At 40.1% G+C, this 27699-nt stretch overlaps 1 protein-coding gene across 1 annotated transcript in view; it reads left to right on the forward strand.

Annotated features, from left to right (window-relative positions):
- The first annotated feature begins 231 nt into the window (after positions 1-231).
- Positions 232-27699, forward strand: part of ZMYM5 (zinc finger MYM-type containing 5) — a 31395-nt gene continuing 3927 nt past the window's right edge. Inside the window, exons 1-6 of the mRNA XM_012778624.3 lie at positions 232-400; positions 7117-7615; positions 7855-7945; positions 16407-16692; positions 17604-17769; positions 20268-20480. Coding sequence (XP_012634078.2) covers positions 7127-7615; positions 7855-7945; positions 16407-16692; positions 17604-17769; positions 20268-20480 — 1245 coding nt within the window. The 5' untranslated portion in view covers positions 232-400; positions 7117-7126. The remainder of the gene's footprint in view (positions 401-7116; positions 7616-7854; positions 7946-16406; positions 16693-17603; positions 17770-20267; positions 20481-27699) is intronic.

Consider the following 27699-nt stretch of genomic DNA (forward strand, 5'->3'; position numbering starts at 1 on the left):
AACTCGGGCTCCTGACCCTAGCGGACCTGGCGGGTGAGTGTGGGGGAAACAGCGGGGAGCCTAGGACTGCCGGACTAGGGAGTACAACGGCATGGCCGGGGGTGTGGCTCGCCCTGACGGACAGCCCCGCAGACTACCCTACCAAGGGGGTTCCTGAAAGACGGCAGGTACAGCCAATGGGTGTGCCCGAGGCACCTCGGCCCGCCTTCCCCGCTAGCCAATGAGCGCGCGGAGGGCGGGGTGTCTCCGGACTCGGCCGCGCCGCCGCTGCCGCCTCCGCCGCCTACTCCTCCTCAGTGCTAAAGCCGAGACTGGACCGGGCGGAGTTGTGCGTGTCGCCGAAGGCGGGGGTGGGTCGTGGGAAGAAAGGTTCGTTCAGAGGACCCGCAGCCAGAACCGGGTGAGGCTTATCCCCGCGGTCTTTCCAGTCCAGGGCCGCCGAGAGTGGGGGTGGCTGGGAGCAGCGCAGCCTCTGGAGGCGGAGGCGGAGGCGGAGATGGGTGAGGGCAGCCTCCGGAGCCTCCCACCCACCCGGGATTAATGCCCCGCGGCGCGGCCGCCGTCGCTGCTGCTGCGTCGGGGCCTCGGGGGCTGCGAGAGTGCGGGCGAGGCCGGGAGGGCTGGGTGGTGAGGTGGGCCCCGGAGGCGGGCGTCGCGGGGTATTTTCCTTTCTCTCCTGAGGGGGAGGGCCGCCCCGTTCGGCTCTCGGGGCTGCACGCCCCCCCTCGTCCGCCCGAGCCGAGGTCCCCAAGTTTTTCGGGGTGAGGGTTGCTGCTACTGCCTCGCCGTGTACCCTCCTTCGCTCTTCTCTTCCCCGGCGCCGCGCAGCTTTTTACTCTACTTTTTTTGGGAGAGTGTCTAATGGCGGACCTTGAACCAGGCATGGAGTGCAGGGCGGGCAAATCCTGCGCGCCGGGCAGCTGCGTGGGGCAAGTGTGGGCCCAGCTCGGCTGCGTGAGCCGCCCCTTACTCCTGAATTGGCGCCGAGAATGACGGGGGACGCTGGGTGGGTACACTGAGGAGGAAATAAAAATCCCTTGCTAACGTCTAGGCAACGTTTGCCCTTTTCTGGGAGCAGGCTTGGTGCCCTCAGCCCACCCCATCCTTCCCAATTCTGTAATTGGAAAAAGATTTATTTTGTGTTGTCGTTCCGGTTCCTATCGTTTTTTCTAACTTGGTTTCTCCGCAATGTTTGGGTGGGGGAGGATAACAGAGCGCTGAAACTCCTTGACCTCTTATCCCATATCCGTTTTCCTCCTTCCTCTCCGTGTTGCGAAGTTGATGCCGAGTCCAGATTAGTCGTCACGAAATCATTCCTCATTCTAGGAGCAGGAATCACCTTCAAGCCAATCTAGTGAAGATTTGGCAGAAATTAAGTGTGTTCTTCCTGTGGTATTTGCCTTTGTGTTGTCTTGCAGGCCTTGGCCTTCCAGCTAATTTAATTGTTTTTTAGATGGACCTGTCCCCAGAGCCAAGCCAGGATAATCCCTGGGAAGGCACTGGGAGTGGGTGCTGTTATTTATTTACACCGCTGGTACTCTCTCAAGTTTCAAAACAGAATTTAAAGTTAGGTCTCTTTTAAATGCTTTGCATTTAACATTTTCTTCTTCCTTTCCAGTGGATAGGGAAAAAGGTGGTGTGTGTTTGTTTGCTGTTGGATTTTTAAAAATTTAGTGAATAGTTTTAAGGTTATGAAAAAGATTCTTTTCAATGTATTTGCCTTCTATTTGATAAAGACTGTTATTTATGTACACTGACAGCCTTCCAGCTAGCATCACGTCAGGAGATATATAATCTCATTGTCACACTATTACCGATTCTAAGATAACCACTAAATTCTCAGTGACTGCCTGATCTTCTTCCATTATGAAGTTAATATTTTTTTCCTTTGCTACCAGAAAGTGATCTATGTGTTCATTTTGGTACCGTACAAATGCCCTTTCTGCAGTGTAAATCAGGATGTTTCTCAGCTTTTTCCATCACTGTTTTAGAGTTTGACTGTCTCAGGTCAGCTGAGGTAATCACTTGTCCACTTGCTCTTAGCTTACAAAATTTTGTTGCTTTTATTTCTTCTCTTCATCCTTTCCTGGTGGGTAGGACTTTGACTATTGTTTAGCCGAGTTTTGGAAGGGAGTAAAGTTAGTTGCATGTGATCAGTCTACCATATTAAATCCTATCAGACTGTTGATTTCTAGACAATAATCTTGTACCTACTCCCTGCAGTAATTCTCTTGTTATTTGTGGGGGTAGTTCAGTTGATTCTTGTTTCTCCTATTTCATTACTTTCGTTAGTACCTTCAGAATCACAATACACCTTTATATTAAGAAAAATCTGTTAGTTCTGGGACAATATGAATCCACAGAGATGCCTTACAACTTGTTGTAAATGCAACAACCTTCAGGGAAAAAAAACTATGAGATGTTTCTAAAAGTAGTCTACCAGAGTTTAATACAATAGGTCAAAGTACCTTTATTTATGTCTGTTTTAGTGTTAAGTCTTATCTTTATCCTTAATTAAATACCCTGTTAAATGTACAAGGTTGTTACCCATTCCCTAGGGATAGGTTGAATTTAAGCATCTTGCTTGGTTTTCAGCCTGTTTGTGTAGTGGTAATATATTGACCTTCTCTGTGCAGATTTTCCTTAGATTTTACATTGATGTATGGTTTTTAGTAGTAATTCTCATTGTACCATATTAAATCAATTAAACATTAAATAGTTATAATTTGTGGATGAATAACATACCATAAGAAGATCAGGTAAATGTTTAAAATTAATTTAATTAAGGCTGGGTGCGGTGGCTCACGCCTGTAATCCTAGCTCTCTGGGAGGCCGAGGCAGGCGGATTGCTCGAGGTCAGGAGTTCGAAACCAGCCTGAGCTAGAGTGGGATCCTGTCTCTACTATAAATAGAAAGAAATTAATTGGCCAACTAATATATATAGAAAAAATTAGCCGGGCATGGTGGCACATGCCTGTAGTCCCAGCCACTTGGGAGGCTGAGGCAGAAGGATTGCCTGAGCCTAGGAGTTTGAGGTTGCTGTGAGCTACGCTAACGCCATGGCACTCACTCTAGCCTGGGCAACAAAGCGAGACTCTGTCTCAAAAAAAAAAAAAAAAATTAATTTAATTAGGCATTTTTTAAACTCCTTGGATTTAGGCAAAGCATTTGCCTAAAATACCTTCTGATTGGAAAGGGATTTAATGATTTTTACACTCATTAATGTGGTTCAGGCAATATGCTAGGGATTTGCACGTCCAATTGTCTCATTAAAACCCTTGAAGTCAGCCCTGCGCCGTGGCTCACACCTGTAATCCTAGCACTTTGGGAGGCCGTGGCAGGATCACTTGAGCTCAAGACTTGAGTTCAAGACCAGCCTGAGCAAGAGCCAGACCCCGTCTCTACAAAAAAATAGAAAAATTAGCTAGGCATGGTGGTGTGTGCCTGTAGTCCTAGCTTCTCTACTCGAGAGGCTGAGGCAGGAGGATCACTTGAGCCCAGGAATTTGGGGTTGTAGTGAGGAATTTGAGGTTGCAGTGACACAGATGCATTCTAACCCAGGCTACTGATCGAGACCCTGTCTCAAAACAAACAAACATAACAACCTTGAAGGTCACATATTGTTTTCATTTGCAGTTTACAGTTAGAAAACAAAAACTTGATGGAGTAAAATAAATTTGCTCAGTGTCACATAGCTAATTTGCTAAACAGGAAATTATCTGTTTTTGAACAGTGTTATAGAAATAGGACTTCTTTGTGGTCTTGTGTTTATGGAATTGAGAAACTGTTTGATGGTTAAATTCCAAACACAATGGCTTTGAGTAGTGGTTTAATTTATAATCTGGGACTTAAAAGTAAGTGAATGAATACTTAATCTTTGTTTCAGAGGAAAATGACTGCAGTGAGCTAAGTATGAAGAGTGCCCTATCATTTTCTGTGAAAAGAGTAAAATAGGAATTAGTGGCCACTGGGATACTGTGGAGTCAGTTTTATCTCTTTTCCAGAAATTGTTCTGTTCTAAGTTTTATTATAGAAAGGACTGAAGAAATTCATGTATTAACCTCTTTTATATTTTATAATTCAGTTTATTTAGACTGAATTATTGCCCCTTTCCTTTGAAAATGAACCTCATAATAAGCTTAATGGATGAATGTTAATCATGATCCCAATTTTTGTGTTTCTTTTATAAACATTCTTTTTTTTTTTTTTTTTTTTTTTGAGACAGAGTCTCACTTTGTTGTCCAGGCTAGAGTGAGTGCCGTGGCGTCAGCCTAGCTCACAGCAACCTCAAACTCCTGGGCTCCAGTGATCCTTCTGCCTCAGCCTCCCGAGTAGCTGGGACTACAGGCATGTGCCACTATGCCCGTCTAATTTTTTATATATATATATCAGTTGGCCAATTAATTTCTTTCTATTTATAGTAGAGACGGGGTCTCGCTCTTGCTCAGGCTGGTTTTGAACTCCTGACCTTGAGCAATCCGCCCGCCTCGGCCTCCCAAGAGCTAGGATTACAGGCGTGAGCCACAGGGCCTGGCCTTAAACATTCTTTTAAACTGGTCCCTTAGTTTTGTTATTTCTTTATCTTTATAACAGCCTTATTTGAATATTGATTTTTAAAATTTTTAATTAGTTGGCTTATCTTAATAAAAGATAAGTGATTTTTTTTTTTTTTTTTTTTTTTTTGAGACAGAGTCTCACTTTGTTGTCCAGGCTAGAGTGAGTACCGTGGCGTCAGCCTAGCTCACAGCAACCTCAAACTCCTGGGCTCCAGGGATCCTCCTGCCTCAGCCTCCCGAGTAGCTGGGACTACAGGCATGCGCCACCATGCCCGGCTTATTTTTTTTTTTATATATATATATCAGTTGGCCAATTAATTTCTTTCTATTTATAGTAGAGACGGGGTCTCGCTCTTGCTCAGGCTGGTTTTGAACTCCTGACCTTGAGCAATCCGCCCGCCTCGGCCTCCCAAGAGCTAGGATTACAGGCGTGAGCCACAGCGCCCGGCCAAGATAAGTGATTTTTAAAAATTGTTTTCCTCATTCATTGCATATAATGCAGTGGCTAAGAAATAGGTTCTAGTGTCAGATTTCCTGGATTTGAATCCTGACTTTTATCCTTTCCAGCACTCAAGACTTGGGCAGGTTACTTATCTTCTGAGTTTTAGTTTCCTAATTGGCAAAGTGGGAAAAATAATAGTTCCTACCTCACTTAAGTAGGAATTAACTGAGTTAATATATTTAGTAGCATAGTACATATTAAAAATAAATGTTACTTATTACATGACTATAACTATTACTGATTAAGAGTAGGAAAATTTTAGAATAAAAATGTTAGCATATTTTGATATGAAATGTTTAAAATGGAATGATGACTGCTTTATCAAGCAAGTTTTCTTAATCATTCAACACCTTTACAGTTCCCACCCCTTTCACTTGAGTCTACTCTGAGAAAATTGATGCCAGCATGTATAAACCACCACAACTTCCCATCATTTCTACATACTTACATACATTTCAGTTATACTTACTCTTGCCTTCTTGCTGTTGAAATAGAGATTATTACATATGATCAGTTTTACTACCATCTGTGCACATGTCCTCATCTCTCGTCTGCTTAAGAGCCATGCTCCATCATTTATTCACTTCCCCAGATTCTTCAACTATTATCTCTCTGCGGGGTCCTTTCCTTCATCATAGCTTAGTGCATAGTAAGTACACAAAAATGTTGAGTGTTAACAAGAATAGTTAAGAATTTGGGGCCGGGCGCGGTGGCTCACGCCTGTAATCCTAGCTCTCTGGGAGGCCGAGGCGGGCGGATTGCTCAAGGTCAGGAGTTCAAAACCAGCCTGAGCAAGAGCGAGACCCCGTCTCTACTATAAATAGAAAGAAATTAATTGGCCAACTGATATATATATATAAAAAAATTAGCCGGGCATGGTGGCGAATGCCTGTAGTCCCAGCTACTCGGGAGGCTGAGGCAGAAGGATCGCTCGAGCCCAGGAGTTTGAGGTTGCTGTGAGCTAGGCTGACGCCACGGCACTCACTCTAGCCTGGGCAACAAAGCGAGACTCTGTCTCAAAAAAAAAAAAAAAAAAAGAATTTGGGGCCTATAGTTAGAGCTCTTGAGTTAAGTCCCACACAGACTTACCTAGAACAATTTGTTAGCTTCTCTAAGTGTCAATTTTCTAAACTGTAAAATAGAGTAAATTATACCTACCATCATGAAGGTCTGAGCTCATAGCATAATGCCTGACACAAAAGTACTTAAGCTTTCTGTACAAGGACAAGAAAGATGCAAAAAGATAATCACGTAGTTACATTGGAAGCAGAGATTTTGAAAAAACAATGACAAAAGATACTAAAGAAATAGGGATTGGACTGGATCCCAGATGCAGTAGTAGATGAAAGCAGATGGAAGCAGATGGACTATGTAAGTGTTAGAACCTTGGGTTATTGATACTTGACAGAATTATTTTGTTACTATTTTCAGGTTCAAAGGAAGACTTACGTATTTTTTCAATATAAAGAGTAAAGAGTAAATAGGCCGGTGCGGTGGCTCATGCCTGTAATCCTAGCACTCTGGGAGGCCAAAGTGGATGGATCACTCAAGGTCAGGAGTTCGAAACCAGCCTGAGCAAGACCCTGTCTCTACTAAAAATAGAAAGAAATTAATTGGCCAACTAAAAATATATATGGAAAACATTAGCCAGGCATGGTGACGCATGCCTGTAGTCCCAGCTACTCAGGAGGCTGAGGCAGAAGGATCGCTTGAGCCCAGGAGTTTGAGGTTGCTGTGAGCTAGGCTGATGCCATGGCCCTCTAGCCCGGGCAACAGAGAGACTCTGTCTCCAAAAAAAAAAAAAAAAGGAGTAAATAGGTTGAAGTACTATAAATTGAATATTTTTTGAAGGACTACCAGAAATTACATCATTAATTTCCATCAAACTCCAAAGAAGTAAATATTAAATGGTTGACAGGAGAGGAAAAACAGGGATGAGTATCAGATATCACATAAAGAAAAGAATTTAAAATTTTACTTGTGTCATTTCATTGCAGTAAAATGCAAAAAAAAATGATTTAGTAGAACTTGTTTTTTTCTTTTCTCTTTCTCTTACAGGTTCTTTGGCATGGATAAATGCTCAGTGGGAGGATTAGAATTGACTGAACAGACTCCTGCTCTATTAGGGAGAACAACTATGACAGCTAGTCTCATGGACATAGGAGATTCATTTGGTGATCCATCTAGTCTTTTAGTCAATAGATCTAGCACCTCATCAATGGAAGATGATGATGATGATGATGTTGTATTTATTGAATCTATACAACCTCCTTCAGTTTCTGTTCCTGCGATAGCTGATCAAAGAAATTTTATATTTGCGTCATCAAAAAATGAAAAGCCACAAGGAAGTTATTCCGTAATTCTTCCTGCTTCAAGGGATTTGGCTTCTCAGAAGGGAAATATAAGTGAGACAATTGTTATTGATGATGAAGAGGATATAGAAACAAATGGAAGGGAGGAGAAAAATTCTTCTAGTTTTACTGAATGGGGACCTCCTAGAACTAAAAACAGAACCAAAGATTTGGATTTCTGCACTTCCAGTCATTCAAGAAGTAAGGTAAATGCAGGAATGGGTAATAGTGTTATCACTACAGAATCAACTCTGAAATACATATTACTAATATTACAACTGTAGAAACAGGTATAAGCTCTGTGAATTCTGGGCGAGATACGAACATAACGATTACACATATAACATCACTATAGAATTCCAACTTGGGAGATGTCGCTAAAGGACTTCAGTCAAGTAATTTTGGTGTTAATATACAAACATACACCCCATCTTTGACTTCACAGACCAAGACTGGAGTAAGGCCTTTTAATCCTGGTAGAGTGAATGTGGCAGGAGATGTATTTGAGAATGGAGGATTTGCAACTCATGGTCCTGGTAAGTAGTAAGTGTTGATATTTTCTTTCTACCTCAAGTAAATAAACTTTTGGCTGTTCCTTTTATTACTCATATCTGCTTTATTTACATCCTAAATGTGAAATATTTTATTTCTTTTGACTTTCATATTAAGATAAAATATTTTACTTACTAGAACTGTTCAGTCTACTTGGTTTCTGAAATTTGGGGAATTTAATCTGTTTTACCCAATGTGATTTACATCTAAAGTGTTTTAATTGAAAATCCCAGTAACTACTGTCCCCAGCCTTGTTTATTATAGTAAAAATCATAGGATAAAAAGATGGGTAGTCAACAGGAAGAATAAAGTAATATTATATAATAATTTAATTTAATCTGCATTATGTAACTTGAAGTTTCAGTTTTTGCTTTTTAAGCGTTTACTTTTGGACTGTATATCTCAGATTTTAAGTTTTGTTTTGTTTTGTTTTTTATGGTTTTTTGAGACAGGATCTCACTCTGTTACCCAGGCTTGAGTGCAGTGGTGTCATCATAGCTCACTGCAACCTCAAACTCCTGGGCTAGGCTTAAGCGATCCTCCTGCCTCAACTTTCCAAGTAGCTGGGACTACAGGTGTGGGCCACCACTCCTGGCTAATTTTTCTATTTTTTGTAGAGACAGAAGTTCCTGTTTTGCTCAGGCTGATCTGGAACTCCTGACCCCAAGTGATCTTCTCACCTCAGCCTCCCAAAATGCTGGGAGGATTCTATATAAACTAAAATATAGGATTTTAGTTTTTATTTTTTTCTATTTTTCTCTTTGTTTTCTTTCTTTTTTTTTTCCTGAGCTGTCTCTTATAACACAAAGGATTTTATTTTTTAAATCATCATTTTATTAGTTGTTTGATTTTAAAAGTTGGACAACTCTTGCCTTTAAATCAAAGAATTATTTTTAAAATTTTTATGTGGATAGTCCTATTCTGATAAAATATAACAGAAATTATTTAAAAATAACAATTCCCTTTTGTGGCTGGTCTTTTTGGGGTTTGTTTTTATCATCTTAGCCTGTTGAATTTTAGGAAAGGACTAAAAAGTAACTGAAGCCTAAGAGCCTAATCACTGTTGTTGCTTTAATGGAATGCTAGTGCTTTTTTCTTTAAAATCATTTCCTCTGATTATGAGAATACTATGTGATTATTACAGAATATTTGGGAAAAAAATCATAGAAGTAAGAAAATAATGTCACCTTAGCCCAATTACTGTTAAGATTTTGGTTGGTTTTCAGTCTTTTGCTCTGTGGTTTTATTTATTTATTTATCTATTTATCCATCTATCCATTCATCCTTGGAATTTCCCAATTATTAGAAGTATCCGTGCTATATTTATGAGCCCCTTGGCTCGTACCTAAATTTATGGTAAAAGATGAAATGACTCCGGATGGGGGCTGGTCACCAGAAAGATCAGCCAGGTGATTAGACAGTTGAGTCTTTGAGCTAGCCCAGACTCGGGGAGGGAGCCTGGACACTGAGTTCAGTCATTTGGCCAATGATTTGATCAGTCATGCCTACTCAGTGAAACCCCAATAAAACTACTCTAGACATTAATGCTCAGTGTAGCCTCTTGGTTGGTGAAAACATCAGTATGCCAGGAGGATGATGCTACTGATTCCACAGAAAGCCGACCCAAAGGCTCTGCACTTTGGACCCTTCCAGGCCTTGCCATGTGTGTCTCTTCATTTGGCTGTTCCTGGTTTGTATTTTTTATAATAAAACTATTATCATAAGTATAGAGCTTTCCTGAGTTCTTTGAGTTATTTTAGCAAATTATTGAACCTTGGGAATTTCCCAGATTTGTAAGCAATCAGAAATGCAGGTGGTATCTAAAGGGAGAACAGTCCTTTCCTTTTTTTTTCTTTTTTTTTGAGACAGAGTCTCACTTTGTTGCCCAGGCTAGAGTGCCATGGCATCAGCCTAGCTCATAGCAACCTCCAACTCCTGAACTCAAGAGATCCTTCTATCTCAGCCTCCTGAGTAGCTGGGACTACCGGCATGTGCCACCATGACCGGCTGATTTTTTCTCTATATTTTCTCTATATTTTTAGTTGGTCAATTAATTTCTTTGTATTTTTAGTAGAGACGGGGTCTCACTCTTGCTCAGGGTGGTTTAGAACTCCTGACTTTGAGCAACCACCTGCCTCAGAGTGCTAGGATTACAGGTGTGAGACACCGTGCCCCGCCGGGAGGATAGTCTTGTTGGGGACCATGTCTTTGAACTTGTGCAGGTGTACCAGTTGGTGTTGAAATAACATCCATAAGTGAAAGTGATACTTTTCTTTTTTGCAAGTGCATGATAATGGAAACTATTTTCTAGTAATACAATTTGGTTCCACTGCCAGCAGTTGCTTTTATACTGTTAGTACAAATGCCAACACAGTGAAAAAAGCAAATAAATCTTGGTATTATTATAGAAGGAGTTTGGCCTTGCACAATCCTATTTTTCTAAATACAAGGCAGAATGGAAGTGGTAAGAATATAAAACCTGGCCGGGTGTGGTGGCTCACGCCTGTAATCCTAGCACTCTGGGAGGCCGAGGCGGGCAGATTGCTCGAGGTCAGGAGTTCGAAACCAGCCTGAGCAAGAGTGAGACCCCATCTCTACTATAATTAGAAAGAAATTAATTGGCCAACTAATATATATAGAAAAAATTAGCTGGGCATGGTGGTGCATGCCTGTAGTCCCAGCTACTCAGGAGGCTGAGGCAATAGGATTGCTTGAGCCCAGGAGTTTGAGGTTGCTGTGAGCTAGGCTGATGCCATGGCACTCACTCTATCCTGGGCAACAAAGGGAGACTCTGTCTCCAAAAAAAAAAAATAAATAAAAAAAAGAATATAAAACCTTATCTTAGTCTCGGCTTTAGGGAAGCATTGGACATTTTATTAGCGCATATCAAATATTATCTTTTTAAGTTTGTGAATAATAATTTATTATTTGGGGTTATTTCTACTCTTTGAAATTGTAAACAAAGTTTCTTGTGAGCATCTTTGTGAGTTTGGCACACTTCTTTTCTTGAAAAGTTTCTAGAGGTAGATTTGCTGTCAGAATGTCAACATAATTTTTAAGCCTTGGATGGTTAATGCAAAATTCCTCCCACCAAAAACTTGTATTAGTTTTCTTACAACATAAGAGTTCTTTTTCAGTGCTGTCTGTAGAAAAAAAAGAAGAGTTTTTTTTTTCCATATTGTAAGCACTCTTCAGGTGTAGGAATATTATCTAAAGTTTGCTAGATTAAAAGGTGGAATCATCTTAATTTGCGTATTATTAACCTTTTACAAATATATTTGCAACTTTTTAATGAATTTGCTTAAATTCATGTCTGCCATCCATTTATTACTATGTACATCTTTTGTTTATTGATATTTAAACCTGAGAAATAACAAAAATCTTGTGATCTCTATATTGAAAGATATGTTAAACTTAAAAACAAGGAAGAAGGTACTGAAGACTTTGAAATAATGTACATTGAAAATCATCCTTTAGGGTCTGTTTATTTCTTTTACGAGATACTTTTGTAATTATTGCCTAAATTTCAGATATTTATTTATTGCTTGTTTTAGATGTTATTCATGCTTGTTTATATAAGCATGAATTTTATTATATATAAATAGAAGCTCTTTAGTGGAGTTTCAGCTAGAAGCATTGCCATGAATTTCTTCTATGTTTTAGTCTTCAAGACCAGTTTTCACCTTCTGGAGCAAATTGATGTATATTTTAATGGTGGATATTGGTGAATAGATGTTTTTTCAATATAAAAGCATGATATAGACTAATACTTAACTATTAAAAAGCATACTGTGGTTAGATACAATACTATCATTCCACTCAAATTGTGAGCGTAATTGACAATTGCCAAGGTTATTTGAAAGCAGTCTTGATTACTCTTGGATTTATTTTTATTATTGTCATCCTTTTATCTTATTAATCTAAAACTATATTTTATATTTCTGATTTTTCTCATTACATGAAGTATCAATAATTTTAAAATGTTAACAAAGACTAAATGCATTAAATAAACCCATTTGACACTCATTCGTATAAATGAAGCAAAAGTTCTTTATAACATTTAAACTATTTTATGATATAGGGCAATGAATTTGTATTGTCTGTGAAGTATGGATAAATTTACAATGTTCTTGGGTTTTCTAAAGGTTTGTTTTTTTTTTTTGTTTTGTTTTTTGACAGAGTCTCACTTTGTTGCCCAGGCTAGAGTGAGTGCCGTGGCGTCAGCCTAGCTCACAGCAACCTCAAACTCCTGGGCTCAAGCGATCCTTCTGTCTCAGCCTCCCAAGTAGCTGGGACTACAGGCATGCGCCACCATGCCCGGCTAATTTTTTCTATATATATTAGTTGGCCAATTAGTTTCTTTCTATTTATAGTAGAGACGGGGTCTCGCTCTTGCTCAGGCTGGTTTTGAACTCCCGACCTTGAGCAATCCGCCCGCCTCGGCCTCCCAGAGAGCTAGGATTACAGGCGTGAGCCACCGCGCCCGGCCTAAAGGTTTGTTTTTGGTTTTTGTTTTTTGGGGTTTTTTTTTTTGAGATAGAGTCTAACTCTGTGGCCCAGGCTAGAGTGCCATGGCATCAGCCTAGCTCACAACAACCTCAAACTCCTGGGCTCAATTGATCCTTCTGCCTCAGCCTCCCAAGTCACTGGGACTACAGGCAAGCCATGCCTGGCTAATTTTTTCTATATATTTTTAGTTGGCCAATTAATTTCTTTCTATTTTTAGTAGAGATGAGTTCTCACTTTTGCTCAGGCTGGTTTCCAACTCCTGACCTTGAGTGATCCACCTGCCTCGGCCTCGCAGATCACTAGGATTACATGCGTGAGCCACAGCGCCAGCCTATATTATTATTATAATGTTATTATTTGAAGTCAAAGCTCCTCCAGAGTGTCTTTAGTTGCTGTATACTTCCCACTTAAATAAATTGAAGGTTTTTTAGTACCCGCTCCACAAAAGACAAGGATTTCTGGAGTTGAGTTATATTTAAATCCAAGGCTCATAGGTTCATTTTCATCATGTAAAATTATGACTCTTCATAAAGTACACATAGAACTGTTCTTTCCATTTTATGAAAATAGGATTACATTCATTACGATGGACCCCTGAGCCATTTAATCCTTTCATTTACCTTTAGACTGTGTTTCAGTGAAAGTTCTCCAGTTACTACATACCTTGATATAAACAGTAAAAAAACTCATGACAGAAAATACTTAGAAATTGCTCTTGTATCTATGCTGTATTTTTGTTGCATTATAAATGTTTCTGGCCACGATACTGATTCTAGTGAGTTACACCTCTGATAACTAGGTAATTCCTAGCCTTCCTGCTGAGAATAATTAGAGGAAAATGGCAGAATTATATAAAATATGTGTTTAAAGGCATCATAGAGTAGAAAAATTACGGTTCCAAGATCTGAGAGAAGAAGCCTCAGAGAAGTAATCCTAGTACTTGGGGCTGCTTTCTCTTATGGATATGTGTTCAGTTCCAGAAAAGGCTGATGAGAAAGGCTGAGAAGCTAAGTGGGCCTTTCAGTAGACTCACAGGGGCCCAATAAGAGGAGTACTGATTAAAACAAAAAAAAACAAAAACACTTCCAAGCTTTGGAATGAAATGCTAACATCATCTAGAGCCTTAGAGTTTTTTTACGCTTTCATATAAAAATAATGAAAACTAACCTGAGATAGGAGGCAGGACACCCTGTGATAGAAAATCAAAAGAAAAAGTTGGGTACAGTGAACACCGTCATGGCGACAGGCACCCCAAAAGCCCTGACTTCAGCATTATACAGTGTATGTTCATGTAGCAAAAACATTTGTACCCGCTTAATATTTTGAAATTTTTTAAAAAAAGAAAATCAAAAGAAAAAAAGCAGATAATAGAAGTTAGCCCATCACCGTATAATCCAAGCTACTTGAGAGGATTACTTGAGCTATGATCACACCAGTTCCCTTCTGCCTAATCAACAGAGCAAGACCCCATCTCTAAAGAAAAATGTTTTTAATTAAAAAAAAAAGGTACACTCACAAGGGTTCAGGATAATAGGGTTATCAGCACAGATTTTAAGAATCTGTACATTTTTACTGTAAACAGGGCACAGTTGTAGAGAGTATGAGTATAAACTAGAAGGTATATCAGAAAAGAGTATCCAGACTGAGTCATAACCAGTGGGTGGGAAACACAGGAAAAAATGTGAGAGACTTATGACCCTTGATGAAAAGAACATGTAATTAATGACCCAGAAAGAGGTATGATGAATAATTTTCTATAATAAAATGGAGAAAAAACATTAACCCAAGAGAAGTCAAAAGGTTAAATTGTTAACCTAAACATACAGTTTATTTAGTAAGTTTATTTAGAAATACTTTATTTGCCATCCTGAGCAATGTAAGAATTCCTTTTGTTACTTGCTTTGTACTGTTTTTGCCTGTAAAAAAAATAATTTGAAAATAGGACAGAGGAGGTTTGAAGCAGTAGGTGGCGATTTGCATATGAGTATAGATAGTGTTAGATAATATTGTGAGAAGCCTTTGCTACAGTGACAGATGGACAGTCATAGGCCTTTCCCTAATGACAAAAGCTGTTTTTGAAGAGAGATCACAAAATAATTCTATACTCTAGGGCCTTGTTTCTCAAAGCTTCACTATCATCTGAGAGTTGGTTAGAAGTGCAGAATATCAGGCTCCTCCTTGACCTACCGATTTTGTTGTTGTTGTTGTTGAGACAGAGTCTCACTCTGTCACCTGGGCTAGAATGCCGTGGCATCAGCCTAGCTTGCAGCAACCTCAAACTGCTGGGCTCAAGCAATCTTCCTGCCTAAGCCTCCCAAGTAGCTGGGACTACAGGTATGCCCCACCACACCTGGCTAATTTTTCTATTTTTAGTAGAGATGGGATCCCACTCTTGCACAGGCTGGTCTTGAACTCCTGAACTCAAGCAGTCCTCCCACCTCTGCCTCCCAGAGTCCTAAGATTATAGGACTGAGCCACTGTGCCCAGCTTTGACCTACTGATTTAGATCTCCATTTATTTATTTATTTTGAGACAGAGTCTCACTTTGTTGCCCAGGCTAGAGTGAGTGCCATGGCATTAGCCTAGCTCACAGCAACCTCAAACTCCTGGCAATCCTCCTGCCTTAGCCTCCCAAGTAGCTGGGACTGCAGGCATGTGCCACCATGCCCAGCTAATTTTTTCTATATATATATATTAGTTGGCCAATTAATTTCTTTCTATTTATAGTAGAGACAGGGTCTCACTCTTGCTCAGGCTGGTTTTGAACTCCTGACCTTGAGCAGTCCGCCCGCCTTGGCCTCCCAGAGTGCTAGGATTACAGATGTGAGCCACCGTGCCCAGCCTAGATCTCCATTTAAATAAGATTCTCAAGTGACTTCATGTGCATGTTAACGTTTGAGAAGCACCTCACCTATAAGTAATACTGTACCATTTTATAGCTAACCGTCCTATATAATGTAGCATTCCCTGTGTAACATTAGGAAAGCTGACGCTTTCCTGAGTGATCCACTGTCTATATTGGTGCCTGTGAAATAATATTTTGGAAGGCTGGGAAATAATTGTAGAAATATTTGCATTAAAGTGTTATGTCTAAAGTATTTTGAAGGGAAGTATACTAATGTCTACAGTTTACCTGAAATATGTTTTTAAAAGATGTATTAATTGTTTAGAGGAATGAATAGATGGAAATATGTGATAAGGCAAAAACAGTAGAATAGTAAAATCTAGTTGGTTGGGTATATGGATGTTAAGTGTAAAATTGTTTCAGCATCTCTGTATGCTTAAAATTTTTCATAATGTTGGGGGGAACTTATGAACATGGATATGAAATATATAAATTGCCATACTCTCACATTCCTCAGGAGTTCTGGATAGTCAAGCTGTTACTTATAATTATCTATGTATTTATTATATATATAGTTTTGCTTTATTCTATAAATGTATTAATACTTTCCACTTAGGGAAGAAAAGGTGGCTAATATTTTTTGTGTGCCCTGTGTGCCAGGAAGTGCTTTACAGTATGCATTGTCTCATTTATTCTTTATAACACTTGGTGAGTTAGGTATTGTAAACCAGTTTATAGCTGAGAAAACCAAGACAAAGCTTAATATATTTGTATGATCTAGTAAGCTTAGGAGTTACATTTTGAACCTGTGGAGTCTGACTTAAGAGCTGATGGCTACCACATTGCACAACTCCCATCAATGGGGCCACCATTTATTTTTTTATTGTGGTTGGCACAATGGAGTATCATTCACTTGGAATGCAAAGTGGATATTTCCCCTGGGATTGTGCATCGAGGCTGTTTGGCCTTATCCACATGCTTATACAGCTGCCTCACTATTCACTTAAACTCTTAAATAAAAATTTAAAATATTTTTCTGATGTAAATTTTGATTTATTCCATGATTTTTTCTTGTGTGTTTCATTTTTAAGATTCTTGGATCTCCCAGTCAGCTTCATTTCCCCGTAATCAGAAGCAGCCAGGGGTGCATTCTTTATCACCAGTGGCCTCGCTGCCTAAACAGAATTTCCAGCCTTCAGCCCAACAGCAACTTACTAAACCAGCTAAGATCACTTGTGCAAACTGCCGAAAACCTTTACAGAAGGGACAGACAGCTTATCAACGAAAAGGATCAGCTCACCTCTTTTGTTCTACCACCTGCCTTTCTTCCTTCTCTCATAAACCTACTCGAAAGACACAAAGTGTAACATGTAAAAAGTAAGCAGCTTAGTACCTTTCAACATTTTTCCACATGGTTAAACACTAGTGGTATAAATAAGTATTTTGTATGTAACTGCAGATCTAAATAGTTTGATGGGTAGAATTGTTGCATGATTGTCATCAAGTTTATTGAGCTTGAGTTCTGTGGTTAGAGCTGTGGACTCACTTGTGCTGTATTTATTCTGGCAGGAAAATAGAATAGGTATGGGAGTAAATTGCCCCCTCCCTGCCACTGCCTTTGCCTCCCATTTTTCACATCTTTCCCCATCTTTGACATTAGTTCTGCCAGCATTTTTTTTTTTTTTTTTTTTGAGACAGAGTCTCGCTTTGTTGCCCAGGCTAGAGTGAGTGCCGTGGCGTCAGCCTAGCTCACAGCAACCTCAAACTCCTGGGCTCAAGCAATCCTCCTGCCTCAGCCTCCCGAGTAGCTGGGACTACAGGCACGCGCCACCATGCCCGGCTAATTTATATATATGTATATATATTAGTTGGCCAATTAATTTCTTTCTATTTTTATAGTAGAGACAGGGTCTCGCTCAGGCTGGTTTTGAACTCCTGACCTTGAGCAATCCGCCCTCCTCGGCCTCCCAAAGTGCTAGGATTACAAGCATGAGCCACCACGCCCGGCCTCTGCCAGCATTTTTTAATGATTCTAAGAATCTTGAGAGCTTGTAGCGAAGTTCTTGTACTATTAATGCAGAAGACTTTTACCTCTGACTATTCTCTTTCCATATTTTTTAAGAACTCTTAGCAATGAAGCCAGAAGTGAATTTTGCTACATCCAAAAGTTATTATTGATTCCTAGGATTAAATCATAAGAAAATGAAAAGTGTCAATTATTATTCATAAATTTGACTTTTATTAAAATGCAGTGTTCTTAAATTGTATGTCTATCCCTTGTGTTTCAGAAATGCAGCTACAAAGAAGGCTACTGTTATTCCTCTGGTGGAATCAAGCAAATCCTTCCAAGAATTTTATAGTACATCTTGTCTGTCTCCCTGTGAAGACAACCAGAATCTTAAAAAAGGAGTTTTTAATAAATCAAGATGTACAATCTGTAGTAAATTAACAGAGGTTTGGATTTTTATACCTAGGTTGTTGTTTAGACTAATTGTGATAGTTTTAACTTTTAAATGCTATTATGTGTTCTGTCATCTACATAATGTACATGTCCTAGATATACACCATGAAGTTAAAAGGAAGAATAAGGACATGTTAGAAATTTCTTACAAATAAATATCCCATTTACATAGTGTGGAAAATACACATCTGTTTCTGTGGAATTGGTTGTGCTTATAAACAAAGCAATTGTCTATGATGGATTTTGTTCTTATTAGCAATGCTAAATAAAAATGTTTCAGGACATGAAGGAAGCAACAGATCCTGGTATGAGAACATGTGGAACAAGTAGAGTGAATGTTCCCTGTTTGCGAAACATTAATTAAGTGGTATTGCAATGTTATTAGTGGCTAGAAGAGGAAGAAACATGTATACTGGCAGTCCTCATTTTACAAAGTCCTTGGTAACTAGATTTGGTGTTGGTTACCCTGGAGCCATACAGATCAGGGGCATAGTTTTATCTCATTTACCATGGTAAGAACCACCCTAGTTATAGATACACAGGTACCATCTTCAATATAGACAATATAATACTGCCTAAAAATTGCTGATCTTTTTTTTTTTTTTTTTTTTTTTTTTGAGACCGAGTCATTCTCTGTCACCTTGGAGTACAGTGGTGTCATTGTAGTTCACTGCAATCTCAAACTTTTAGGCTCAAGTGATCCTCCTGCCTCAGCCTCCTAAACACCTGGGACTACAGGAGTGTGCTACAATGTTCAGCTAATTTTTCTATTTGTAGTACGGACAGGGTCTTGCTTTTGCTCAGGCTGGACTCAAATTCCTTAGTTCAAGCAATCCTCCTGCCTCAGCCTCCCAGAATGCTAGGATTATAGGCGTGAGCCACCACAGCCAGCCTGATCCTTTCCTTTAAGCAGGTCATATCAAAATCACTTGAGCCCACGAGTTTGAGAACATCCAGGGTAGGCCGGGAGTGGTGGCTCATGCCTGTAACCCTAGTACTCTGGGAGGCCGAGGCGGGTGGGTCGTTTGAGCTCAGGAGTTCGAGACCAGCCTGAGCAAGAGCAAGACCCGTCTCTACTAAAAATAGAAAAAAATCAGCTGGGCATGGTGTTGCATGCCTGTAGTCCCAGCTACTCGGGAGGCTGAGGCAGCGATCGCTTAAGCCCAAGAGTTCGAGGTTGCTGTGAGCTAGGCTGATTTGATGGCACTCTAGCCTGGGAAACAGAGTGAGACTGTGTCTCAAAAAAAATAAATAAATAAACCATCCAGGGCAACATAGCAAGATCCACCCCCCCAAAAAAAGAAAAAGAATAATGAAACATGCTTTTTTTTCTTTTCCTTGAATATATCTCCCATTAAGATTTTTTTTTTTTTTTTTTTTGAGACAGAGTCTCACTTTGTTGCCCAGGCTAGAGTGAGTGCCGTGGTGTCAGCCTGGCTCACAGCAACCTCAATCTCCTGGGCTCAGCGATCCTACTGTCTCAGCCTCCCGAGTAGCTGGGACTACAGGCATGCACCACCATGCCCGGCTAATTTTTTGTATATATATATATATATTTTTTTTTTTTTTTGAGACAGAGTCTCGCTTTGTTGCCCAGGCTAGAGTGAGTGCCATGGCGTCAGCCTAGCTCACAGCAACCTCAAACTCCTGGGTTCGAGCGATCCTTCTGCCTCAGCCTCCCGAGTAGCTGGGACTACAGGCATGCGCCACCATGCCCGGCTAATTTTTTATATATATATCAGTTGGCCAATTAATTTCTTTCTATTTATAGTAGAGACGGGGTCTCGCTCTTGCTCAGGCTGGTTTTGAACTCCTGACCTTGAGCAATCCGCCCGCCTCGGCCTCCCAAGAGCTAGGATTACAGGTGTGAGCCACCGCGCCCGGCCTTGTATATATATTTTTGGTTGGTCAATTAATTTCTTTCTATTTTTGGTAGAGACGGGGTCTCGCTCAGGCTGGTTTTGAACTCCTGACCTTGAGCAATCCGCCCGCCTCGGCCTCCCAAAGTGCTAGGATTACAGGCGTGAGCCACCGCACCCGGCCTTTTTTTTTTTTTTTTTTGAGACAGAGTCTCACTTTGTTGCCCAGGCTAGAGTGAGTGCCGTGGCGTCAGCCTGGCTCACAGCAACCTCAATCTCCTGGGCTCAGCGATCCTACTGCCTCAGCCTCTGGAGTAGCTGGGACTACAGGCATGCGCCACCATGCCCGGCTAATATTTTGTATATATATATTTTAGTTGGTCAATTAATTTATTTCTATTTTTGGTAGAGCCGGGGTCTCGCTCAGGCTGGTTTCGAACTCCTGACCTTGAGCAGTCCGCCCGCCTCGGCCTCCCAAAGTGCTAGGATTACAGGCGTGAGCCACCACACCCGGCCCCATTAAGATATTATTAAGGGTTCTTTATTTATGTTGCGGAAGCGAGTTATCTCTTTGCCTACTGTACTAATGTGGTTCACTTATTTTAGTTAATAAATTCTGATTTTTCTTTTAGATTCGCCACGAAGTCAGTGTAAATAACGTAACACATAAACTGTGCAGTAACCATTGCTTTAATAAGTACAGATTGGCCAATGGTCTAACAATGAACTGCTGTGAACAGTGTGGAGAGTACATGCCTAGTAAAAGTACTGGAAACAACATCCTGATGCTTGGAGGCGAGGAGAAGAGATTTTGCTGCCAAAGTTGTGTTAACAGATATAAACAGGTAATTCTCTTTAATGAGCTTTAAATGATCAGGTATCAGTAGATTGACCCTGTTAACTTACATTAGCCAGATTTATTTTAGAACCTCATTTATTAAATATGAAATACTTGATTTCCTTAAGTACTAAGTTTGGCAGTTGAAATCTCTGACATTTCACTTTGACGTTTCTAGTTTTATTTTTATTGTAAAGGTACATCCTCAGTCTTTGAAACACATGGTTTGGCTTGTGATTATCTTTCAAGTTTCTTTTTAGAGCAATTTTTGTGAAACCATGGATAAGTCAAAAATTCATTTTATTTTCAAATATGAGTTCCATTGTGGAACCATTGTAGCACAGACAGCTCGAAATATCAGTGAGTGTTTAGGAAGGATGAGGCTAATGAACACAGTACGTCGATGGTTTGAAATGAAATTAGGTGCCTAAACTATTGACAGTTTTGCCCCTTGCCCCCTTTTTGAGACAGAGTCTAGCTCTGTTGCTCAGGCTAGAGTGCCGTAGTGGTCAGCCCAGCTCACAGCAACCTCAAACACCCAGGCTCAAGCTGGTGACTTGAATCTTGAAAATGAGCCACTTTGTCGACCTGGGACCAGGGTGGATAATGATGAGCTGAAAACTGTAGTGGAAGTGAATCCATCTCAACCTACACATGAATTAGCAGCAAGGTTTGATGTTACTATTCCAACAATATTGGACCATTTGAAACAAATTGGCAAAGCGAAGAAGCTGGATATATGGATTCCACATGAATTAAATGAGCATCAGAAGAGAAATCATCTCAAAACTTGCCTTTCTCTACTGTCACTAGACAAAGATGAACCATTTCTATACTGTATTGTTATGTGTGATGAAAAATGGATTCTTTTTGACAATCACAGGGTTTAGTACATGGATCGATGAAGATGAAGTGCTGAAACACAGTCCAAAACTGAATATTCATCAGAAAAAACTAATGGTGTCTGTCTGGTGTTCCGGAACAGCTAGTGTTATCCACTATAGCTTCATGAAACCTGGTCAGTCCATCACAGCGGATGTCTACTACAACCAATTTGACAAAATGATGAGGATACTTGCGATTAAGCAGCTGAGATTGGTCAATAGAGACAGGCTAGTCCTCTTGCAAGACAATACTCAACCACATATTGCACAAACAACACTGTTCAAACTACAGAAGTCGGACTTGGAAACTGTCTTCCATCGTATTCACTACACCTTGCACCAACTGACTACCACTTCTTCCAGGCTTTAGATCACTTCTTGCAAAGAAAAATATTCAATTCTCAACAAGCTGTGGAAAACGTCTTTCATGATTCCATTACCACTTGCTGTCCAGGCTTCTTCACTGCTGGCATAAACAGATTACCATTAAAATGGCAAAACTGTGGCCAGGTATAGTGGTTCACACTTGTAATGCTAGCATACTGGGAGGCTGAGCAGGAAGATCACTTGAGTTCAGGAGTTCGAGACCAGCCTGAGCAAGAATGAGACCCTGTTTCTACTAAAAATAGAAAAATTAGCCAGGTGTGGTGGAAAGTACCTGTAATCACAGCTATTGGACAGGCTGAGGCAAGAGAATAGCTTGAGCCTTGGTGTTTGAGGTTGCTGTGAGCTGGGCTGACCACCACGGCACTCTAGCCTGAGCAACAGAGCTAGACTCTGTCTCAAAAAGGGGGCGAGGGGCAAAACTGTCAATAGTTTAGGCACCTAATTTCATTAATTTAAACTGCTTCTCATTTGACATATAATAAACCACACTTTTGATTCAAAATCGGACATTTCATATTTAATGGCCTAATTTTTTTTTTTTTTTTAGACAGAGTCTCGCTTTATTGCCCAGGCTAGAGTGAGTGCCGTGGCGTCAGCCTAGCTCACAGCAACCTCAAACTCCTGGACTCAAGCAATCCTGCTGCCTCAGCCTCCCGAGTAGCTGGGACTACAGGCATGCACCACCACGCCTGGCTAAATTTTTCTATATAATAGTTGGCCAATTAATTTCTTTCAATTTTTAGTAGAGACGGGGGTCTCACTCTTGCTCAGGCTGGTTTCGAACTCCTGACCTTGAGCAATCCACCCGCCTCAGCCTCCCAGAGTGCTAGGATTACAGGCGTGAGCCACCGAGCCCGGCCAAACCTAATATTTTTTTATGACTCATACGTTCTTTTGTCTATTCGTGTCTTTAGCCTATTTTTTTTAATTGGGTTGCATTTTTATTATTACGTTGTAGGAATTCTTTTTTCTTTTTTTGAGACAAGAGTCTCTCACTTTGTTGCCCAGGCTAGAGTGAGTGTCATGGAGTCAGCCTAGCTCACAGCAACCTCAATCTTCTGGGCTCAACCTATTCTACCTACTGCCTCAGCCTCCCGAGTAGCTGGGACTACAGGCATGCTCCACCATGCCCGACTAATTTTTTCTATATATATTTTTAGTTGGTCAATTAATTTCTTTCTATTTTGAGTAGAGACAGGGTCTCACTCAGGCTGGTTTCGAACTCCTGACCTCAAGCGATCCACCCACCTCGGCCTCCCAGGGTCCTAGGATTACAGGAGTGAGGCACCATGCTCTGCCAGGAATTCTTTATAGATTTTGGATAACATCTTTGTAAAATAAATGTATTCAGAAGATATTCTCAACTGATTTGTCTTTTCATTTTCTTAATGTTGATTTGTTTTCTTAATGTTTTGAAAAGTACAAGGTTTTAATTTTTATGAAGTCCAATTTATTTGCTTCTTTGATACTTTTCATGTCCTGTTTAAGGAATCTGCCTACCAAAGCTGTATATATTCCTACATTTTGTCCTAGAGACTTTTTAATTTTAGCTTTTATTTTTAGGTCTGTCATTCATCTTGAATTAATTTTTTTTTTTTTTTTTTTTTTTTTTTGAGACAGAGTCTCACTTTGTTGCCCAGGCTAGAGTGAGTGCCATGGCATCAGCCTGGCTTGCAGCAACCTCAGTCTCCTGGGCTCAGCGATCTTACTGCCTCAGCCTCCCAAGTAGCTGGGACTACAGGATGCACCACCATGCCCGGCTAATTTTTTCTATATATATTTTTAGTTGGTCAATTAATTTCTTTCTATTTTTGGTAGAGATGGGGTCTCACTCAGGCTGGTTTTGAACTCCTGACCTCGAGCAGTCCACCTGCCTCAGCCTCCCAGAGTGCTAGTATTACCGGCGTGAACCACTGCGCCTGGCCTTTGAGTTAATTTTTTTTATGGTGTAGATTAAGAAATTATCAACTACCTGATTTTAAGACATTAAAAAACTACAAAAGGCCGGGCGCGGTGGCTCACGCCTGTAATCCTAGCTCTCTGGGAGGCCGAGGCGGGCGGATTGCTCAAGGTCAGGAGTTCAAAACCAGCCTGAGCAATAGCAAGACCCCGTCTCTACTATAAAATAGAAAGAAATTAATTGGCCAACTGATATATATATGTAAAAAATTAGCCGGGCATGGTGGCACATGCCTGTAGTCCCAGCTACTTGGGAGGCTGAGGCAGGAGGATCGCTTGAGCCCAGGAGTTTGAGGTTGCTGTGAGCTAGGCTGACGCCATGGCACTCACTCTAGCCTGGGCAACAAAGTGAGACTCTGTCTCAAAAAAAATAAAAAAAAAAAAAAACTATAAAAATCAAGTCAGTATGGTATTGGAATATAAACAGATCACTAGGAAATAAGTTGGTTCAGAAATAGAACCACATAGATAGTAGATTTTAGAAGAAAGTACCAAATCATATTGATAGGAAAAACAAGGTTTTTAAACAAATGGTGCTGGAACAACTTTTTTTGTTTTTGTGGAAATAAATGAGCCCTGACCCCATTTCCTCCCATACACAAAAATTAATTTGAGATGGATCAAAAATATTAAACCATTCACTGGAATAACAAAAAAAGAAAAAGAAAAAATTTTTAAATAAAATTTATTAAGTTATTTTTTTTAAATGTTAAACCAGGCATATTCTTAACCCCTATTTCACTGGATGAGAATTTAATGGCAATCTTTAGGGAAAAGTAACCTTGAAGTGCCAGGCTTTTATTGAACAGAAGAAACAGTAGATACCCATAGTTGACTTGTATGTTATTTTTATAAGAAAGGCTTAGCTTAAATGTGTTTTCTTTATATATACTGCACCTAATATTTAACAAAGCTTTGGCTTATAGAAAATCATAATGAAAAATTTAAAAATACAGAAAGACTTAATATTTTAAGTTACCTTTTCAAAGAAAACACATTGCAAAAGTAGCCTGATGAGCTTCTAATTTGGTGATATAAAACTATGTTAAGTCTTTACCACAGGATGGTTATTACAAAAAAAAAAAAAAAAAACAACTATGTTAAGTCTTAATATTTTCCAGGTCTTTTTTATTTTTTTACCTGATGATTTACCTATATCTGTGTTTTTGTTAAGGGCAGTGAGCTCATAAACTTTAGACAAATAGCATAATGCTCTCCTTTGAAAAACATTAGGCTTGTGAACACATATGAAAAAAATCTGAAATCTTGTGCTTAGTGGTTTATTGCTGAATAACATACACAGTCATACAATGTAAAGACTAAATCTGATCTAAACCAGTTGTTTTCAACCAGGGGTAATTTTGTCCACCTGGGGATATTTGCCAACGTCTGGAAACATTTTTGACTGTCATGCCTGGAGGGTGCTGCTGGAATCTAGCCGATAGAGGCCAGGAGTACTGCTAAACATCCTGCAGCACACAGGACACTCCCTCACAACCACTCTCCTCCCCAAGAAATGCTGTAACCGAACAGCTGGTCTGCTGTTGAGTGTAGATGATGAGCGTGATGAGAGGAGGGATGGCTAAATTTGCATCTTTCTCATTGAGAAGTCAGTTGACACTTAAAGCTGGGAAGAAAAAAATCAGCAAATAGTAGTGGTACAAACATTAACTATGAGATTTGGAAGTAAGCACAAAAAGAATCAGCTAAAAAAATTATAAATTCCAGGTGTGTTAGGCGGTGCATGTAGTCCCAGCTACTTGGGAGGCTGACGCAGGAGGATAACTTGAGACCAGGTGTTCTAGGCTGTAGTGCCCAATGATCACACTTGTCAATAGCCACTGCACTCCAGACTGGGCAACATAGTGAGACCCTGTCTTTGTTAAAAAAAAAAAAAAAATTTATTGGGCTGGGCACAGTGACTTTCACCTGTAATCCTTTTTTTTTTGAGACAGAATCTCACTTTGTTGTTAGAGTGAGTGCCGTGGCATCAGTCTAGCTCACAGCAACCTCAAACTCCTGGGCTCAAGCAATCCTCCTGCCTCAGCCTCCCGAGTAGCTGGGACTACAGGCATCCACCACCATGCCCGGCTAATTTTTCCTATATATATTAGTTGGCCAATTAATTTCTTTCCATTTATAGTAGAGATGGGGTCTCACTCTTGCTCAGGCTGGTTTCGAACTCCTGACCTAGAGCAATCCACCCGCCTGGGCCTCCCAGAGTGCTAGTGTTACAGGAGTGAGCCACCACGCCCAGCTGTCACCTGTAATCCTAGCACTTTGGGAGGCTGAGGTGGGAGGATTGCTTGAGGACAGAAGTATGAGATCAGCCTGAGCAAGAGCAAGACACCATCTCTACAAAAAATAGAAAAATTAGCAGAGTGTGGTAGGGTAAGCCTATAGTCCCAGCTGCTTGGGAAGCTAAGGCAGGAACCCAGGAGTTTGAGGTTGCAGTGAGCTACGATGATGCCACTGTACTCCAGCCAGGGTGGCAGAGCAAGACTCTGTCTCAAAAAAAAAAAAAGTATAGTAAATACATGAACCATTAACATAATTGTTTTTTCATTAGCAAGTATTATATACTGCACAAACTATAAGTGCTATACTTTTATACAACTGTTCGTACAATAATTTACACCAGCATCATCACAAACACTTGGTTGCACGGCTATAACATCATTAGGCAACAGGAATTTTTCAGCTCCTTTATAATCTTACAGGTCTACTGTCATATATGTGGTCCACCATTGACTGAAATTTTGTTATGTGGCACATGACAATACCTCAAACTCACTGTATCTAAAACTGGACCTCCAAAACCTGCTTTTTATCCTTGTTTTTCCCATATTGGTAAATGACCCTGCCATCCAAACAGATGCCCATGCAAACTGAATTTTTTTTGAGTCAGGGTCTTGTTCTTTTGTCTGGGCTAGAGTGCAGTGGCGTCATTGTAGCTCAGTACAATTTCAAACTCCTGGACTCAAGCCATCCACCTGCCTTGACCTCCCAAGAAGCTGAGACTACAGGCACATGTCACTGTGCCTGACTTTTCTAATTTGTAGAGACAGGATCTTGCTCTTGCTCAGGCTGGTCTTGAACCTCTGGCCTCAAGCGATCAACCTGCCTCAGCCTCCCAGAATGCTAGTATTACAGGTGTGCACCGCTGTGCCTGGCCTTGAATCGTTCTTTTCCTTCCTTAGCCTCCAGCAGCAACTCTCAATTACTAGCTAATCCAGATTCTACTTCCTAAGCTTCTCTCAAGTCTGTACTATCTCTGTGGTCACACTTACTACCACAGCTTTCTAACTGATCTGATCTTTGTACCTCTGATCTAGCTTCCTTATATAAGATTGGAAATTCATAATACAATCATAATACAATCTTTCAAAAGTACAAATGTGATAATGTCACTCTTTATTTTTTTTTCACTTCATTGCTGCCATATTGCTCTCAGAATTAAGACAGAACCAGACTCTTTCTTCAGCTCCATTGTATATGGTGTTCAAGTTGTGTATACCCAGTAGAATGCCATTCACATTTTATACATCTTTGTTATGTTGAATCTTTTCACATTTTTATTATAATTTTATTGACACAAAAATTGGCAATATGTCTTTTTATTACAACAGATTTCAGTAGGTGGCAGTAAAATGTTCAAAAACAAAAATTAAATTTGTGACAGATGTGCCAACTCTAACAATGTTAATTTACACGCATTCTACTTTGAATTTACGTTGTTAATCTAGCAACATCTAAAAATAGTCTGTGCTTCTGAGCAAGGAGCTGTTCTTTAAGCTGATTGTTAAAATCAGATTTTAAAAGTCTTCTTTGTATTAGTGTATTTTAATTCTATATAAGCACTGGCTGGTCCAAAGGTAGTTATCTTGATTGTTCACAGTCAGTTATAGATTGAGCTCCTTGTTCTTGTTTCCCCCTTCTCACTACTGCACTTGATTAGTCTTTAAAAAAATTAAAATTAAAAATCTATAAGTACTT

The sequence above is a fragment of the Microcebus murinus genome, chromosome 13, assembly GCF_040939455.1.
Source record: "Microcebus murinus isolate Inina chromosome 13, M.murinus_Inina_mat1.0, whole genome shotgun sequence".
Taxonomy (NCBI): domain Eukaryota; kingdom Metazoa; phylum Chordata; class Mammalia; order Primates; family Cheirogaleidae; genus Microcebus; species Microcebus murinus.